Source organism: Triticum dicoccoides, chromosome 7A (assembly GCF_002162155.2).
Source record: "Triticum dicoccoides isolate Atlit2015 ecotype Zavitan chromosome 7A, WEW_v2.0, whole genome shotgun sequence".
NCBI lineage: Eukaryota > Viridiplantae > Streptophyta > Magnoliopsida > Poales > Poaceae > Triticum > Triticum dicoccoides.
The window spans coordinates 614682067-614701724 of NC_041392.1; the positions used below are offsets into that span (position 1 = coordinate 614682067).

The window sequence follows — 19658 nt, forward strand, 5'->3', positions numbered from 1 at the left end:
TTTCCTATGAATTGTGAGATAGAAACTAATCCTACATAGAAACGGGAACCCATTCTTGCTAACCAAAGGCTATAAAGAACAAAAATCAACAAGGATCATATCATATGAAATGCCTACAACATTCAGATGCACGTAAGAAGGCCTAAGTAACAACCAGGAAACAAAGATTTCACATCACAAAAGAAAAAGAAGAAGAAAATCCATGATGAGTATGCTTGTTAGCATCTTGTTTACCCTTGGGAGAAGGTAACAAAGCTATGATGAACAATTGTGTATTTCCCATGTTCTCTTTCATACTTGTCTCGTTTATTTCTTCAAGACATTGCAAAACATTTTTTTATGGGACCGACAGGATATCCTTAGTTCATAAGTAGACATTTGTAGCCCGTCTATATGAGATAATTCTTCTCAACATGGGCAAAGCAAGAAAAATGAGCATGGCCAACTCACCCTATTCCCACATACAAAGAAAACAATAATGTTGGCTCTAGGTAGCAGTATTTACGCTCTAATAAGCAACCTCCTCGACAATGCCGTTTGCTCTACAATCCGGCTGTGCCACCGTTTCTTCTCAAAGCGACAAACCAAGTGACAGCTAGAAAGAAAAAGCTAAGCAATAACTTGTCCGCCACCGCTTTCAAGAGTAACAACCTAGGTAATAACTTATCCGTCACGGCTTCTCAGATCAACAAGCTAAGTAACAACTAGAAAACAAAGAATCCGTAAAAGAAAAAGAAAAACTGAGCAACAACTTGTCAGCAACAACAATAAAGAGACGGTCAAATCTTCGACAACTACAAGCGATAATGATGAGATGAAATATTACCATAACAAGAAAAAGTTGTCCAAACAACACATGAATGAAGAAAGAAACAAGCCAGCAGGAAGCCTGCCTCTCCATTCGGGAGGAAACATAAGAGAGAACTTTGGGGGAGAGGTGTTCATCCGTTGGGGACTCGGTGGCCCCACGGTTCCGAATTTGGGAGGAAACGGGAGATACTCCTACATACATAGATTTGGCCCACCTACAAAGCGCGGCTACAGTCCTCCTCTTCCCGTTCCCGTTCGCCTCACGCGTTCCCGTTTTCCGTCCCCGACTCAGAGCCCCCCTCCCGTTCGCCCCTCGTCTCAAGTTCTCGCGCTCCCTCGCCCGCACGGGCCCCGAACCCCTCCAGCCGCCCGCCCAAAGCCCCGGCCGCCGCCCGCCCCCTCGCCCCCGCTCGACCGCGCCGGCGCGGAAGCGGGGATCCCATTCGGGCCCCGGCTCGAATTCGTCTTCCTTCGACGGTAAGCAAGCCCTAGCTCCTCCGTCGATTTTCGCCGTTCCGACAGGGAATGAGCTCTGCTCCGCGCGGATCCTGCTCCCCGATCGCCGGGACCGAGGTTTTCTCGATCGAATCCTTCCGCCGCGTAGCTCGATTAGTTGGTCGCTGGTTCGCGTGCTGCGTGGCGGCTCGATTCGGCCCCTCTCATTTCGCTTCCCCCGGGCGATCGCGCGCGGGATCCATCCGGCTCGGTTGACCCCGCGTGGCAGCGTTCGCATTGCGGCGTCCTGGTGCGACGGGCCTATGGGCCTGCGCTGCTTATGCCAGTTCAATTCTCCCTGAGTCTTGCCATTTGCCGCCGGCAGAGGCAGAGGCCGTGGTGTTGCCGCGAATCAAATGGGCTGGGTCTTGCTTTGGAAGTTGGACGGAGCTTGCTCTCCTTATTTATATGATTCTATATACTAATGTTGTGAAGTTTGTTAACTCGGTGTTGTTTTGGCTGCTGTGTCCAGCCGCATCTGTTCATCAGTGGTTGATGAAGGCGGCACATTGACCCCAATTTGGTGGACGAGATGAATTTGGGGCAGGTGTCAAACCTGTCCGGGAAGACCACGCAGATGAATCCAGGCAGCAGTCACGGGATGCTGCAGCAACAGCAGCAGCGGCAGGTTGCTTTCGGGCACCCCGGTGTGGATCCTGAGTTTGTAAACTTGCGCAAAAATATGCTTCAGAGGATGTAAGCTTTTACTTATTGCCGAGATCCACTTCTCGATTGGTTCTGGTGCAATAACTCATGCTTAGTCGTTGATAGTCGAACCAAAGAACTTCTTTGCAGAGGATTTGCATTTAAACCACAAGCTTGAATTATGATGTTAACTAACACTAATTTAACATTGCCAGATTAGATCTTATTATTGCAAAGAGGAATGCATCTCCTGGAATGATGCCAAACATGACGAACCTTGCAAAGCGGCTTGAAGTGGCTCTGTTCATGGCGCATCCGACCAAGGTAATCCAAATCATTCATTTTTTTTCAAGGCACACACACACACAGGAAACAAACATTGGAAAGAATGAAATGGTACTTTATTTCCGTGGACAGTCAAAATGTGTGGCATGCTTGCCATTCAATTGGCTGTGGTCACTCTAGAGCAGTCTACCATTCACTAGCGTTGTGGTTATTTGTATTTTCCGCACAGTACAGAATAGCCAGGACTATCCCAAAAGCTAATGTTCCCATGCTATCTACAGCCCACACCTTTGTTCACTAAATACTAGTCCCTATGTAAGTCAACAAAAGACCCAGGAAGCTTTCGATCTGCTGGTGCCAGAGGTGCACCCTCATGATTCTCTTTGCTCAATCGCAATACACTTGAGCTTCTCTCAGCCATCAAGCTCATCATACACGGATCTCCCATCAATCACTACTTTACGGGTATAATTCAATACGAAGTAATGAAAGCAATGAAGAAATCTTGTGCCACTCGGCTAGAGAAGTGGACTTGAGATGTGGCACAGGTGTCCAACATGCCATGGCATTGTGATTTATGCAACTTGCCAATTCAGTTGAAAGATGGGGGATTTCAGCGCCCCACCAGAAATCTTGTGAATGCAGAAAAAACATTGTCCAGTTAAACGTTGTTGGTCACTATGAAACAACGTTGTCCTGCTTATTTTTTTCCTTTAAATATGAAGATTTTCCACTGCGAAGAGCTGTCCTCGAGGACATGCCACTGCATCACCAATAGTTGGACCTATGATCCACATATTGGTGAGGAGGAATAAAGACTGAGAAATCCCCCCCCCCCCCACCCCCTCCCCCCTCCACACACCAAATTCTTGCCCAAATTCGTAATCTGTTTTCTCGCATGTGCTAAGAAAAGGCAATTTAGTACTTCCACTTTCATTGTCTTTATTAACAATTCTTGTTTTGCTGTGTCAATGTTTTCATTGTTGGTCATTTCTCTACCCCACCCCTCTCTCTCAATCTCTTTCCCTCTCTTCTTTCATTAATATTTTTTTTTGTGAGCAGGCTGATTACTATAAGATGTTTAAGGGACCAATTAAAGAACATTTGGCGCATGCATTTCGGACCATTTCGGCCCAAGGTCAGCAACGTCAGCAAATGTTGGGCCAGGTAGCACCTTCCTCCAACCATGTCACAATGATTCCAACACCTGGTATGTCTCAGTGTACAAATGGGAATTCTGTAATGCCCTATGTGATGGACACCACAACCACAACTGATAACTCAAGTGCAGGTATGAATAACTTTTGTTGGCTTATGTTTAAAGAGATATCATATGCTCCCTCTTTCTCTCACATGTAGTTCATATGCTGCTACTGATTACTTACTATCTCTGGTCTTAGGTTCCATGTATAATGGGTATCAGAACCCATCCACCAATACCCCACTAAATTCTACCACTAATAGCCTCTCAATGGCGACGACTTCAGAGAGCATGCAACAACACGTAAATCATATGATCCCCACTCCAGGATTTAGCAACCAACAGACTTTGCTTGCTAATTCTGAGTACTCAAGTCAAGTTGGATGCTTTAATGTGGAATCGAATGTTGTGCCGCAAATGCAGCAGCAACAGAAGCCATTTGGTAACAATCAAGGTTTCTATCCTGTTCACCACCTTCAGGGCCATGCTGGTTCTGGAGTATATCCAAGCACACTGAATGGTGGAATGGACACACAGAGGCCGAGAATGCAGCTAATAAACAGAAATATGTCATCAGAAGCGTTTGCTAACCTATCTTATGGCAGTTCGTGCAATAGTCTCTCTCAACAACAGTTTAATGCTCACGCTCCACAGAGAACGCCAAGTATGACTGTTGTCTTTCTTATAGAACTCCCTCCTCTATATCATGTTGTTTGACAATTTATGCCTCCATACAGAGGGAAACTAATTTGTAGTGACCACACTGAAACTTCATTCATTAAGATTCTGCTGAAGGCATATATTGCGCTGGAATCTGATTTCCATCTCAATAATGCATTTTCAGAAAAGAAAGAACAAAATTATTTGAAACTTTCTTCAGTTAGTATGAAACAAAAATAAATGTAAGATTACTTTTGTTCAGTTTTGTATAAACACATGCAAGTTGTTATACAAGAATGATATTCCTTCCTTATCAAGGTAATTTTGGTGGCATTAAATCTAAGTATGCAAGTGCAGCTGTGTTATAGCATACCTTTTTCTTACATGGTACCGTAGGACATGCTGTTCAGGCGTCATCAAGTCAGTGTAGTCAGTATTGAGAAGGTCTTATTTGGTCAATCAAGTTATCTAGTTTCTAAGAAAATGGCTTCCTAGGATAAATAATATTTATCTCGAATATCAATTAATTTTTGAAAGATAATTTTAGCTTTCTATTAGTCCATCCTCTGTGTAAGGGTAAGCATTGTAAGCATGCAAAGTAATAATGAGTGAACAATCTTTTCTTAAGTTGATTCCGTCCTCCCTTTGCTCTGCAGAGATTTATCACCCCCAAAGTCTCTTCTTCTACCAATGATTTAGCTATCATAGTTAAATAATACATGTGAGAATATATGTAGTTCTTTTTAGCAAAATTCCTATATATATTCTCACACTAGAAATCTACAATACATTCAATTACACGTCCTAGTATACTACTCCTTTTGTCCCATAATATAATATATATTATTACAACCGGTATACTCACATATTGCTTGTAATAACATCTTATATTGTTGGACGTAGGAAGTAGAAAGCAACGAATTGTTATGATCTTACTATGATATGCTGCTACTCATAATACTTGATTGTAAATTTAGCCTTATCTATTCCTATTATGTGTAACATATAAGAGACATTTAACTTCTACCGAGTATCAGCTTAAATATTTTCTGCACTAGGCTTGTGGCTCATCTTTGGAGGCACTAGTGCTTATTTTAACTATCATAGTTAGATCATTACTATCATTAGTTGGTTTTGCTTGTATTGGTTTTGATTTGTTTCGTTAGCAAAGTACTGCAATACATTAAACTTGTGTTTCTTTTTGCAGCATCAGTTGATCCGGCTGTTTCTAGAGGTCTCTATGACACTAATTCGTCCATCTTGACAGCTAGAAGTAATCAAGATATTAGTGATGCGAATATTATGTCCAATTCAAGAATGAATTCTGAGTTTCTTGCAAGTGAGTCAACCACAAAATCAGTTCAACAACCACCCCGATATCACAATAACGCTGACTGCTTGAATCCACAAGACATGGTGAGCCTTAGTACATCACAATTGTCGCATGAACAACCACTCCGCCAACCACATCAGTTGCAGCCTAATCATCCCGACTCCCAATTAGTGCAAAATCATTATGTTTTCAGTCCTCGGCAGCAAAATTCACAACAAAATCAGGTTAGTTGGAGGGACAACTCATCATGTTTCATTCTTCAAAATTCATTTGGCTAATATTTTATTTATTGAAAAGCAGAGTCAAGATTTTTTTGGTCAAGAGAACAGTGCACAAGATAAAGGACACCAGCTTGGTGGTACTGGGACTTCATTTGATTCTAAATTGTTGAAGCCCTCAGTAATACAAAATGAACAGGACTCGAAAAGCATGAAAAATCACCTTAATCAACTGCGATGGTTGCTAATGTTGAAGCATGCAGAGGGTTGTCAAGCTCCTAAAGGAAGTTGTAAATCTCAATACTGTGTTCCTGTACAGGAGATTGTGAAGCATTTTAGGAATTGTCAAACGAAAATCTGTTCATATCGGTATTGCAGTTCGTCAAAGATCCTGTCTTCTCACTATAAGAATTGCATTGAGAAGGACTGTTCTCTTTGCAGCAAGGTGAAGGAAAGATTGCGCCGCTCTTCCGAACAGGCACACAAGCACAATCGTGACGAGACAATAGTAATTACTAAGCAGAATATGGTTCAGAAAATCACCAATGGAGCATTTGATGAAAAAATGGACATTGACTTGGTGGTAGTTGAAACCATTGATGAGCAACAGTCGATACCAAAGCGTGCAAAATTGCAGCATATATCTCCCAGTGCATCAAAGAATGGAATTCTTCATGTCCCTGTTCCCGGAACAAGCCCACTAGTTTTGCACAAGCCAAAAAACAAGACAGTGCCAAAACAGGAGGTCAGTGCTAGGGGTGATGAAAAAATAGGCGTTATGCGATCTAATGTGATTCTTGGTGCTTTGAATGTGATAGACTCTAATGTCAAGCAAGAAAAGTTATTGCTCGACAATGATATGAAGGAGAATGTTATTGATCTTAAAAACATAACAAATGGTCGTAAAGATGTCGTGGTGTCCAAATCGGGGAAGCCAAAGATAAAAGGTGTTTCACTCATGGAGTTGTTCACTCCAGAACAAATTAAAGACCACACTGACAGTCTAAAGCATTGGGTTGGTCAGGTATGTTTCTTCACCTTGAAAGGATCTCTAATATGCTTGCATAGCTTTTTGCACAGTTTCTATGTACATTTAGGTGGATTTAAGCGTGTGGGAAATAAGTTAAGGAAACCCAAATGCTGTCTTGTTGGTTAAATTGCACATCTAGCAAATAATTCTATATATGGGGTGGGGTGGGAATGTGGACGGTTGGTTGTAGATCTAAAGGCTAAGAAATGTGGACGAGACTTAAGAAATTATCGCCAGTCAACTTTTTTTTCTAGAACAGGCTCGGAAGTGCTCAAACGTGCACTTTGGTGGATGTCATTTGTATTCGGAAAACACCCAGAGAGTGGTAGAACTTACTGACTACCAGAATGGCCATGGCCAAATGATAGAAACAAAGCTAAAAGCAGCAGAAACACCCACTGCAGGACCCAACACCAGAAAGAAACAAATTATCATCGGGAAAATTAGGAACAAATGATCCCCTTTTCTATTGATCTTTTATACTTTCGTATTATTGCCAGGTCCATGTATTAGATACCGGAGTTTAATAAGAACTCGTTTCAGAAAATTGACCCAGTCATAAATGCTATATATTTTGGATCAGACAGTTTATCAAATATTTTAATGCATAAAACCAATATATGAATATGAAAACAGTAACTTGTTTGAGTGGGATTTCCTACTGCACAGAGGTTTTTTTGGGTACATGATGCATAAATATTTTGGGAAGGATGCTGTACTTGTAATAGCACAAATGAAACTTTTTAGATGCACTATATGTGAACTATTGAAAACAGTGGAAAGACAAGGTACCTAATGTCCACCACATCTATGGAAGATGATCTCTATTTGTCAACAGTAAAGATTGTAGTAATGCACATGCATTTACTGTTGACAAATCACAAATTCACAGAATTTGCTTGCAATTTGTAAACACGATCTGGTTCATATTTCAATCCACTAAATCATATATGAATCGATAGTTTCAGTGGTTTTAATAACCATGGAATGTTTTTTTGTTACTGCAGTAACCAGCTAATTTCTGTTTCTTTCTTTTTGCCTTGACTAATGTTCAATCACTATCGGTATTTTAACTCCTGACATTTCATATCCTTTTCCTTTTTAAAATAAGTAGATTGATTAGGACCACGTTCATCGGTATTACCATTGTTCAGAGTGTAATAAGCATATTAAACAATTATATGCTTGTTGCAGTACAAAGTAAACTATTTATTCTGTTCCATCATTTGGCAGAGCAAAGCTAAAGCTGGAAAGCATCAAGTGATTGAACACTCTGAAAATGATAACATATGCCAGCTTTGCAAAGTAGAGAAGCTATATTTTGAGCCTCCACCAATTTATTGTTCTCCTTGTGGTGCTCGGATAAAACGAAATGCATCATATTATACTGCTGCTGCTACTGAGACTTGCCACAATTTCTGTATCCTGTGTTACAATGAGGCTCGCAGTTCCACAATTCAGGTGGAAGGTAATCAATTTCCTAAGGCTAAACTTCATAAAATGAGAAACGATGATGAAACGGAAGAAGGGGTAAGCATTTAAATTGCATTAAAGTCCCTTCTGGTAGGCTTGAATTCTCTAAACTCTTATTTGCATGCTAATTTGTTCTAATTGATTGGCTCTACAGTGGGTTATGTGTGACAAATGTGAACGCTGGCAGCATCAGATTTGTGCCCTTTTCAATTTCAAAAGGGATGATTCTAAAGAAGCAGAATATACTTGTCCTAAATGCTATGTTCAGGAGATAGAACATGGTTTACGTATACCTTTGCCACAAAGTGCTGTTCTTGGGGCTAAAGATCTGCCAAGGACTGTGCTTAGTGATCATATAGAAGAACGACTCTTTAAACGGCTCAGAGAAGAGAGACATGAACGGGCCATTCGTGATGGGAAAAACTTTGATGAGGTTAGTGCTGCCTGTTCAATTTACAGAATCTTACGTTTATGGATCCTATGTTTCCTTTTTCTTGGTTATTATGTCTTGGTTCCTGTTTCCTGAATATGAAATCCGGTGGCTTGTGTACTTAGAAACAGAGCTGTGCAACTCCTTCTGCATATTTTTTATTCTTTTTTTAAGAATTTGACTGTATTTAAATGTTTGTTTTGCTAGATCCTTCTTTCATGCATGTGCACCTTTTTTTTTCCCGAATCAGGAGCTTTTCATTACTGAATAAGTGCAGAGTTATAGTCATGCTGATGGCTGAAAAGTAAGCTAGGATTCATATTTATCCAAGCACACCTTTGCCGCTCAGCCGAAGCATTTTTTGCACACAGGTGGGCAGCAACATTAACTGGTCTGTGCACAAACTTAACTTTGAAAACTAAAATAAACTCTAGTTAGCTACTTCACTTCCTTAATGACGGGGGCAATCTCTGATCTGTCTTCAGCATCACTGGGCCAAAATTTGACAAGAACTTGAGAGTCGCTCTCAACGATGACCTTCTGTTTCCTCATCTCAACAGCCATCCAAACACCAACTCTTAGAGCAAATGCCTCCATAGAAAGAGTGCTGGCAACCGCATGGTACCACTTAGCTCTTGCCTGTAGCAATCTACCATCAGCATCATGAATAAGGCAGCCAGTCGACCCTTGCATGGAATTGATTTGAAACCCACCGTCCACATTGATCTTGATTCCTTGTTTTGTACTGCTGCAAGTGCACCTTTTGAAACCTAGCCAGCCGCGCATGCACTTTCTTAGCACTGCTGCTATGCCATTATCTACTGCAAGTGCGTCTTTTGAGGTATTGGTTGCTATTGTGGCAAGAGTTAATGCACCACATTGATGTTTTTAGCGAGTTTCTCAACTTGAGCACAGCTCATCATGCATTTTTCGCCACTCGTGCCTCTCAGCATTCCCTGTATAATCTCATTATGCATATTCTATCTATACGCAATGACGACATAGTTCACAGATATGGTCCTGCCTGTCTTTATTATGTACTCACTCCTCATACTACTGAGTTTCCTTCATGAATTTGATTTTTGACACATTTTAAACCACAAACATCTGACATTTTTACGCTGTTGCTTAGCTCTATCTTTAGTTATTTACCATGTTAGAATTGGACAATAGGCAATCTGCATCATACTGATTGAAGTATAGTTGATTTATCATATATAATGAAGCAATACAAAACATTAGGAAAATTGAATATGCATCACTTTAGAACTTCAATTTTGAGTGCATAATGATCTTATTGCATGCTTTTAAAAAAGCTGTAGCATCGGAGTGAAGCAAATATTTGATTCTCCGCAATCATGCTTGAGTTGTGTGCATTTGTGCACACTTGTTCATTTAGCTGATCTGGGATTCTGTAAGGAAGATCATCGCTATTATAGATTCGTAGTTGACTTAACATTGAGATACAACGAGGCAACTGTAGAAAAATCTTATTCCAGGGTGGTAGTTCTTTTGGAAAGCACCTTCATTGCCAAATGCTAGCTATGTTAGTTATCTGTCCTTATGAGGTTAGCATCAATATCCTCATATCCCTATGGCCAAGTTAAGAGACTTGGGCGCATATCAAGCCTAATCATATTAGCTTGGTTAAAAACCTGTAAAAAAATGCAGCACCGTTTTATTACCACAGTGCAGAACCACATATATAAAGGGGTCAGGATAGTAAGTTTGCGTAGCAAGCAGACTGAGAGCTTAGCCGACTGGTTTTATCTTGTGCTGTTACTTAGCTTACGAGTGGAGAATCCATCGTGACAGTCTCCCTTTCCCTATGTGATGCGTGCTACTGATGCTTGATTGTCCTTTTTAATCTGATGATAAGATGACTGCCCTCATGCCAAAGCAAAACACAGCAGACATGCCCTCGTGATACAATCTTAACTCAGTGTGCTAGGTTATGCATTATCAGCACTGCTTCAAGTATACTTCTGGGCAATTTTGTCCTGTAATAGATTATATGCCACTATTATATTCACCAGTCTATTTTTTCAGCCTCTAATCTCTAAGTGAGATTTCTTTTTTGCTGATTTTCTCCTAATGTTTTTCTTACTTATCAGGTTTCTGGAGCCGATGGACTTGTGGTCAGAGTTGTTTCATCAGTGGACAAGAAATTAGAAGTTAAACCACGTTTTCTTGAGATCTTTCAAGAAGAGAAGTACCCAGCAGAATTCCCTTACAAATCCAAGGTAAGAAAACAATGCAGTCATTTGAAGTATAAAATCAGTTGATGTTGATATTTGGCAATTCTGGGTTTTCTTTCTGTCAGATTTTTTTTAAATTCATCCTCTCATTAGTACTGCCAAATATTTGCAGGCTATTGTCTTATTTCAGAAAATAGAAGGTGTCGAAGTGTGCCTGTTTAGCATGTATGTTCAAGAATTTGGTGCAGAATGTGCAGACCCAAATCAACGCCGGGTTTATCTGTCATATCTTGATTCTGTCAAATTCTTTAGACCTGACGTAAAAACAGTGTCTGGGGAGGCCTTGCGGACATATGTCTATCATGAAATTCTGGTAATTCACTATTCTAGTTAGTTTCCTTTTCCTAATTTTTAGAAAGCTTAGGTATGTCAAGCAGAGTGTGAACGGTTTCCTAAATCCACCATTTACTCAAACTTCAGTTTTGTTATGTTCGAATATTTTTTGCTCTCAGTATAACATTACTTTTATACTCATACAGATCGGTTATCTTGAGTATTGTAAGCAGCGCGGATTCACTAGCTGTTACATATGGGCTTGCCCACCTTTGAAGGGTGAAGATTACATTCTATATTGCCATCCAGAGATTCAGAAGACACCAAAATCTGATAAGCTGCGCGAATGGTAAGACACTAGATGGGCATTTATGTTATTATATGCTCATAAATATTGTTTTGCATTACAAAATAATGAATACCTTATGTGGCATCTGTGATTCCTGTCCTATATGACTAATAATTCCTTCACAGGTACTTATCTATGCTTCGAAAAGCTGTCAAGGAGCGTATTGTTGTCGAGTTGACAAATCTCTATGATCACTTTTTTATCACTACAAAAGAATGCAAGGCCAAAGTAACTGCAGCTCGCTTGCCCTATTTTGATGGAGATTATTGGCCAGGAGCTGCAGAAGATATGATCAACCAGCTTTTCCTAGAAGAAGATGATAGAAAGTTGCAGAAGAAGGGGAAACTAAAGAAGACTATCACAAAAAGAGCTTTGAGAGCTGCTGGCCAGACTGATCTAAGTGGGAATGCTTCAAAGGATGCTATCCTGATGCAAAAGGTATAGTTTTATATAATGCACTATTTTCTTGATGCACCAAAAATGTATCAGTTCAGTCGTGTCACATGTTATTCTTAGCCATCTAGTTGATGCTGTGCAGCTTGGAGAAACCATTTACCCAATGAAGGAAGATTTCATCATGGTCCATTTGCAGCATTCTTGCAGTCACTGCTCTACTCTTATGGTAGCTGGAAAACGCTGGGTCTGCCACCAGTGTAAAAGTTTTTATATTTGTGACAGGTAAAGTTGCTTTCATTGCATATGTTACTTTCGTGTGATGGACCCAATAAATGGCACATCTGTTTGATATATATGCACATCATTGTTGAGGTCTATATATATGCTGCAACTTGAAAGCACAACCAGTCATGCCACATTTGACAAGTGTGTGTGTGTGTGTGTGTGTGTGTGTAGGTAGTAGTATCTTTGTAACTATATGTGATCCTCGTGATCTGTGACTATGGTTCCCTAATCTCTACGCAACTTCATAAATGGATAAATTGCTCTAAAATCTGCTTGCAGCTAGTCTAATATTGGCTGTTACCCTTGTTTCTGTTACTGATGAGTTTGTTATTGCAGTTGTTATGATTCAGAGCAACGGCTTGAAGAAAAGGAGAGGCACCCGAGTAATAGTAGAGATTTGCATGTGCTGCATCCAGTAAGTTCTGGAAAACTTACTTTTTACTCTAGTTTTTCACTCATCAAATATAAGTGAAGCAACAATGCAAATTGCCCCAATTTTTATTTTTATGTAATATTCTTTCTTAGGTTGACATTGTTGGGGTGCCTGAAGATACAAAGGACAGAGATGATGTCTTAGAGTGTGAGTTTTTCGATACCAGACAGGCATTCCTGAGTCTTTGTCAAGGAAATCACTATCAATATGACACACTTCGCCGTGCAAAACACTCCTCAATGATGGTGTTATACCACCTTCATAATCCAACTGCACCAGCCTTTGTTACCACATGCAATATCTGCAATAACGATATTGAGGCTGGTCAAGGGTGGCGATGTGAAGAATGCCCAGACTTTGATGTGTGCGCAGGATGTTACAATAAAGACGGAGGTGCCAACCATCGTCACAAGTTAACAAATCACCCATGTGTAGACCGTAATGCTCAAAATAAAGAAGCTCGCCAGATGCGCATTCAGCAGGTAATTTATATTCTGTGAAAGTTATATGCAGAAAAATATATCGCAACACATACAATTTTTGTATGCTGCCTTTTAATTTGGTAACACTCCATACATTTTTCTTGTTTTTGCACTGTTAAGTCTAATGCCCATACTAGTCCACTTATTCCCTTGAAAACCATATTTGTCCACTTAGTGTGCTGTCAGTTTTGTATACCATATGTTATCCTTTCTGCCTTGAGCAACTTGTGTATTGCTGGTGCTGTGGTTGTGATTTATGGTTTACTCTATGGACTAGGTTATCTATGAACTAGTATATGCTAAGGAATCGATCTTAAAACTAATCTACGATGATTCTTGTGTGGCTGTGCAGGCACGGCGAATGCTTGACCTTTTGGTCCATGCGCATAAATGTCGCACCGCTGGTTGCCAGTATCCTGATTGCCGAAGACTTAAGGGACTCTTTGGTCATGCAACGAGGTGCCAGAAACGGGCAGCCGGAGGCTGTTCACTTTGCCAAAGGACGTGGTCGCTGCTTCAGCTCCATGCCCGAACTTGCAAAGAATCAAAGTGTACCATACCTAGATGCAGGTAATTAACACCCCTCCCGCTCGCACCACCCCCTGTATGTACTTACATACGTAGTGTTTGAGCCATTGCCTCTCGGAATAGACGAGTAATATCGCGTTGCCTGAACAACACAGGGATCTCAAAGCCCATCTAAGGTGGACGCAGCAGCAGTCCGAATCCAGGAGGAGGGCCGCCGTGAACGAGATGATGAGGCAGAGAGCCGCAGAAGTTGCCAGGAGTTAGTGAAGCCAGGTATACACACAGGTATACTGTTATAGAAAGAAAGACAGCAAAAAAGTACATATGGCGTCTCAAGCCCGAAGGACAAGCTCTGTACGGGCGAACTTGAGAGAAAGATCAGTTATACTGGAGATGGAACATCTCGGTCCCAGAACCCATGCTGACAATTGTCTCAGCACACCGATCGATGTTCTTGCCGTCGGTGACTTATACTGTAATCGTTGTGCCGGTCTTGTTCTGTAGCCTGCTCATGTACAATAGGATTTTGGATGGCTCCTTATTATACATGTGCAAAATAGGGCATACTTGGCGTCAAAGGGTGCAAAACACCAGTCATAGTTGTTCTTTCTTTGTTGTTGTCTCAGCTCAGAGAGCACCTGTAGAAAACAAAACAGAACAGAACATGGTTGATATCGGTTATTTCATTTATTATTTATTATCAGTTGCAGCCCCTACATTTTGCAATCTGTGTAGGATGGATCTTTATATATACATACAGTACAAAGAATGTCTGACTGAATTGTGGCATCGCATGTCCCTGCTCTCCGGTTCCTGCCCTGCTTGTTGCGTAGTACTAGTGTACTTTGCATCTCTATTTGTGACGGAGTTTCCCGAGCCCGGTCAGGATTATCCAGATCCATGGAGGCTTTGGGCGGGTCCACGCCATCCTGTTGGGCTTGGATGGCTGACTGATCTGGCCTCATCTGGCTGAGAAATACACTAGTCCCGCACGGAACGGAAGAGGCGGCATGGGGGCAAGTGAACTCGGCATAGCCACGTCGCCGCGGCATGCCACCCGCCACCACGCGGCCACGCCTCCCCCCTATCCAGTAGTATGAATTACTACTAGCAGAGCGTGGGCGCCAGTCACCCACCCGCGACGGCGACACTCGCCGCGCGCCCATGCGCACGACCTCCGTCTCTGCGCCGTGGGCCCCACCGGTGCTCGCCCGCAACCGCAGCCACAAATGGCGCCCGGGGCGGGAGCGCCACTCAGGCCGCTGCCTCCCCTGCCCCGCTTTATCTGCCTGCGCGGCCCGGGAGTGGTCGCGGAATATACCGTGAACGAAATTTTTTACGAACACGAGAGAGCAGAGCTTCTGCTGCCGCTCCTCGTCCAAGGCTCGAGCTAACCGTCGCCGGCGGCCATGGTCGCTGCCGTGTCGCCTCCGGGCGCGGCGGGGGCGGCGACGATCATCGCCTCGTTCCACGGCACCCACTGCGCGTCCCCGTCCCGCGCCGCCGCGCCCAGGCCGCGGTACCACGGCAGCGCGTGCTGCTTCGCGGCCAAGCCCACGCCGGCGGCCGCGGTGGCGTCCGAGCCGGGCCAGGACCAGGACGTGGACGACGAGGGGGGCGTTCTCGGCGCCGCCAACGGCGCGGACGCGACGCTGTCGACGCGGAAGAAGCGCCGGGCCCGGAAGGGCAAGAGGTCGGCCGCCGCGCAGCAGCAGGAGGCGGAGGAGGAGGAGGCCAGGAGGAAGGCCGAGGAGGAGGCGGCGGCCGCCAAGAAGAAGAAGGCGGAGGAGGAGAGCCGGGCGGCCTCGCTGGACCTGGACGAGGTCATGGCCGTGAGCCCCGTGGGGCTGGGCCGGCGCTCGCGGCAGCTGTTCGACGAGGTGTGGCGCAAGTTCTCGCGCCTGGGCCAGATGTCCAGCGCCTCCGCCACCGAGGCGCTCGCCGAGGCGGAGCAGGCCGTGCTCAGCCGCGGCGAGCCCATGTGCGAGTTCACCGTCCCCGGCGCCCAGGACACCACCGTCCTCGTCGTCGGCGCCACCAGCCGCATCGGCCGCATCGTCGTCCGCAAGCTCATGCTCCGAGGCTACAATGTCAAGGTACTCCTTCCCCCCCGCGCGCGCGCACTTCACTCTCTCCTCTTCCACTCTCTTTCATGTTCACCATCATGTTTGTTCACCACTAGGATAATCATACTGATTAGATACAACAAGTGGCAAACTGGCAACGGTGCTCATTGAGCTCATAACGTACTGATTTGTGGTAAACTAGGGAAATTCAGACATAAATTTACCATTGTGTAACAGGCTCTAGTTAGAAGGGACGACCCCGAGGTGATCGACATGCTTCCCAGGTCGGTGGACATCGCTGTTGGCGATGTTGGTGATCCTTTGGCTGTGCAATCGGCCGTGTCAGGTTGCAGCAAGATTATCTATTGCGCAACCGCGCGCTCAACCATTACCGGGGACCTCAACAGAGTTGATAACCAAGGGGTCAGGAATGTCAGCAAGGCTTTCCAGGTACTCTTTCTGACCTTAATAATTTTCTAATCTTAGAAGCCACCCTTGTCCATTCGAAAGTAGATGCTGTTTTAGGATAAATGTAGTCAAAGATCTGAATCTTTGATCGCTAGTACACACAAAACTGTTCAGATTTGTCACATGGAAATGATATTAGTAATTTTAGCATCAAAACTTCTTTAATATCATTACTATACCTCTTCTAATTTCACTAACTTATAATTAGAAAATGCTTTGTTCTCCAGGATTACTACAATGAGATGGCTCAGCTCAGGGCTGGTAAAAGCAGCAAGAGCAAACTTTTGATAGCAAAATTTAAATCTGCTAAGTCTCTGAAGGGTTGGGAGGTGAACCAGGGATCTTACTTCCCGAATGCCTATGCTTCTGGTTCTAGTTTTGATGAAGGTATCGATGCGTCCTTTGAATTTTCAGAAGGTGGCCAGGCCGTTTTTGCAGGTAACGCCCTATGCTGTGTAGGGCACTTCTTAGCAAATGTACTAATTTACCTAGATATATTGATTTTTCTTCCTAGGTCTTAGTTGTCTGATGAACATCCACTTATGTCAGGATTTGTTTTTACAAGAGGTGGATATGTCGAGATATCAAAGAGGCTATCTCTCCCTTTAGGTTCCACCCTAGACAGGTATTAAGATCTCTTACAATTTTCTTAACAGCTCCCAGATTGTTGAAATATCTTGACGCATCACAGTGAACTTGGTTACATATCAATTCTGTTATTCTTGGATAGGTATGATGGCTTGCTTCTTTCAGTGGGTGGAAATGGAAGATCATATGTTGTTATTCTTGAGACTGGTCCACTGGCTGACACCTCACAGAGTAAGAAGTATTTTGCTCGGATGACTACAAAAGTAGGCTTTTGTAGGGTAAGTAGTGTGCAATAATTTAGCAGTAATAGGTGATTTTACTGCATGTTAGCAAGCGATGAGCGTACAATTTGATCCCAATTTTTTTATGTTTGTTTTCTGCAGGTAAGAGTACCTTTCTCGGCTTTCCGTCCAGTAAAACCAGAAGATCCTCCCCTAGACCCTTTTCTTGTGCATACCTTCACCATTAGGTTTGAACCAAAAAGGCAGGTCAGTACAACATGATGAATTATTTTCCATCATCAACAAATATTAACTGGCTGTTTATAGCATTAAATTGGCGTCTTAGCTACTGATGCATTGCGCAGAGACCTGGTGATGGAACCCAAGGTGCCACTGACCCCAGAAATTTTGAGCTGATACTGGAGTACATCAAAGCTTTACCTGTAAGTTGTTCCTATATTATTGAACTGCCATACTACGCGCATGTTTTTCCTCCTATGGATGAAAAGTCTCTTCGTGGCCAAAATTCTTGTATATTTGTTTCGCTTTTCTGCCTAATTGAAGTACAAACCCATTTGCGGTTTCACTAAAAAGATGATTATTTGACTGCCCCATGGCTTAGCTACTTCCTCTTTTCTTTGTAATTCTTGTTTCGCCGAATTTTTCCTCCCCATGACTTCATGTGTTATCATAACTGAACCGTCTTCTCTATCAGTTTATTGATAACCATATATCTTCTAATTCGTTGCAGACCGGTCAAGAAACAGACTTCATACTGGTCTCATGCACAGGTTCCGGAATTGAACCTAACAGAAGAGAACAAGTTCTCAAAGCAAAGAAGGTTCTATTTTTTTGTAAACATTACGTATCTGTGCCTGTCTATTTCAAATGCTCATTAAATCATCAATGCCCTCCACGTTCTTCTAGGCTGGAGAGGATGCGCTGAGAAGGTCAGGCCTTGGATACACAATTGTACGGCCTGGTCCACTGCAGGTATGGCATACTAATACAACAGCTGAAATTCCACCCTATTTCCAACAACATAAATAAACAGTTTGTTAGATTGTACCATTGCAAGTAGGATTGCCAAAGCAGATGCTCGTTACTTTTGAAGTGTTAGGTGTGTTAAAATGGTTGCATCATGATCATTCGACCTTCTCTTTGCAGGAAGAACCTGGCGGTCAGCGTGCACTGATCTTTGATCAAGGAAACAGAATCTCTCAGGTGAAATATCATGGACCATAATTGCGTTCTTGAGTGCCATAATATTGATTCTTGAAGTTGTAATGTAGGCTATCAGCTGTGCGGATGTAGCAGATATCTGTGTCAAAGCATTGCATGATTCCACGGCGAGAAACAAAAGTTTTGATGTAAGACTTGTTTGTCCATATATTCTTCTATATGTTGATGCTTTTCAAACTGATGATTACAATCTAAATTAACTGTTTGCCATGAACCACTTTTAGGTATGCTACGAGTATGTTTCTGAGCAAGGGAATGAACTGTATGAACTTGTAAGTCATACTTGAAGCTGCAATCGAATGGATGGATCTCCTTGTTCCAGTCAAAAGTTACCTTCTTTCTGATCTTCATGTGTGTGTAAAACTGATTTTTGTTCTCTTTTGCAGGTGGCTCATTTGCCAGATAAGGCTAACAACTATCTTACACCGGCACTATCAGTTCTAGAGAAAAACACCTAATTCAGATTTGTGTCATATACGGGTCGTAATGTGTATACTCTTCCTCCTGTAAAGTTACATGTTTTCCTCATAGAAGCCTTATGGAATTCACACGACAAGCCCTTTTTTCTTGTAAAGATCATCGATGGGATCACTTCACAGAACAAATTCGGCCACTGTAATGGTATATTCTCTTGTTTCTACTCTTTCTCCTCTGAGAATGTAAGCTTGTAGAGTTTCAGCAAAACGAGGAAGAAACCAGACTCAAGTAGAAATGAAAGAATAGCCTTTGAAGCTGTTTGATGATGTGATTTGTGAAAGATCAGCTTGATTTATTGGGAAAAAATTTGAGCTATTTTTATCATTCACTTAGTAAAATCTTACCAATTACCATGGCATAAGTGTTAAGAGATTGTGGTCTATGTCTACTATGCCATTTCTATCGGTGCTTATAACCACAACAAATGCTCAGATCCCCCTGTTCTCTCCATTGAGCAACTCTAGATGAGTCCCAAGAACTTCTCCCCTACACCGTCATATAAGGGCTTTCTAAAGTCCTAAAAATATGATTTCCCTAAATTTCTTCGAACTCTTGTGAGAACTCTAATGTGTCATCCCGAATACCTCCACTTTATTTGACACAAACTGTTCATATGTGTTGGTCCCACGCATCATACATATAATAAGAAATACAGGGGATATCAAGGGAAACCAAGTATAAAAGGGGAAAGGGGCCCGTGATTGGGATGCCGATAATCAAAGATCACCTGGATCCCTATTGTGTGGGCCAAGGATGTTATCGGTTATCACTTGGAGATTCTCTTAGAAATGTAGAAATGTCAAAACAACACCCATGCATGCAAGAACAACTAGAAGATATATATAATATGTAACCTTAATTACATTGCTCATAGCAGTACATATCTCATATTTATACTAGATATGTAATCACCAAAATGTAATCAAGCAACAAGTAAGCCATCCACGGCATAGAGAGAATCCTCAACTGTTGCCAATGTGGTGAAGAGCTTCATATATTAACAATTAAGATT

The 19658-nt window shown here is 42.5% G+C and overlaps 2 protein-coding genes across 3 annotated transcripts; both read left to right on the forward strand.

The window, feature by feature from the left end:
- Positions 1 to 1075: 1075 nt before the first annotated feature.
- LOC119328415 (probable histone acetyltransferase HAC-like 1) lies at positions 1076 to 14300 on the forward strand. 2 transcript variants are annotated; one of them, XM_037601406.1, is made up of 18 exons: positions 1076 to 1287; positions 1795 to 2001; positions 2166 to 2274; positions 3298 to 3526; positions 3636 to 4100; positions 5304 to 5653; positions 5730 to 6671; positions 7911 to 8207; positions 8305 to 8583; positions 10695 to 10823; positions 10951 to 11151; positions 11318 to 11460; positions 11586 to 11898; positions 11999 to 12138; positions 12478 to 12556; positions 12667 to 13056; positions 13409 to 13626; positions 13740 to 14300. In XM_037601406.1, exons 2-18 carry the CDS (start codon positions 1838 to 1840, stop codon positions 13846 to 13848), a joined length of 4557 nt encoding a protein of 1518 aa, XP_037457303.1. In that variant the 5' UTR covers positions 1076 to 1287; positions 1795 to 1837; the 3' UTR covers positions 13849 to 14300. The 2 variants fall into 2 exon arrangements, with proteins under 2 accessions (XP_037457303.1, XP_037457302.1); XM_037601405.1 differs by having other exon boundaries at positions 1077 to 1287; positions 1778 to 2001.
- A 585-nt stretch (positions 14301 to 14885) lies between these two features.
- Positions 14886 to 18965, forward strand: LOC119329405 (protein HIGH CHLOROPHYLL FLUORESCENCE PHENOTYPE 173, chloroplastic-like). The gene is made up of 13 exons (XM_037602451.1): positions 14886 to 15680; positions 15888 to 16100; positions 16346 to 16556; positions 16668 to 16743; positions 16849 to 16984; positions 17090 to 17194; positions 17293 to 17370; positions 17679 to 17768; positions 17855 to 17920; positions 18095 to 18151; positions 18220 to 18297; positions 18394 to 18441; positions 18556 to 18965. Exons 1-13 carry the CDS (start codon positions 14994 to 14996, stop codon positions 18625 to 18627), a joined length of 1917 nt encoding a protein of 638 aa, XP_037458348.1. The 5' UTR covers positions 14886 to 14993; the 3' UTR covers positions 18628 to 18965.
- Positions 18966 to 19658: the final 693 nt, after the last annotated feature.

Excerpts from the sequence above, each read along its gene's own strand:
- LOC119329405 (XM_037602451.1), top strand. The coding sequence starts at position 14,994 with ATGGTCGCTGCCGTGTCGCCTCCGGGCGCGGCGGGGGCGGCGACGATC. Across the intron at positions 17,371-17,678 it reads AGTACATCAAAGCTTTACCT|ACCGGTCAAGAAACAGACTT; the intron begins GTAAGTTGTTCC and ends AATTCGTTGCAG. Across the intron at positions 17,921-18,094 it reads TACGGCCTGGTCCACTGCAG|GAAGAACCTGGCGGTCAGCG; the intron begins GTATGGCATACT and ends TTCTCTTTGCAG.
- LOC119328415 (XM_037601406.1), top strand. The coding sequence starts at position 1,838 with ATGAATTTGGGGCAGGTGTCAAACCTGTCCGGGAAGACCACGCAGATG. Across the intron at positions 6,672-7,910 it reads TAAAGCATTGGGTTGGTCAG|AGCAAAGCTAAAGCTGGAAA; the intron begins GTATGTTTCTTC and ends ATCATTTGGCAG. Across the intron at positions 8,584-10,694 it reads ATGGGAAAAACTTTGATGAG|GTTTCTGGAGCCGATGGACT; the intron begins GTTAGTGCTGCC and ends CTTACTTATCAG.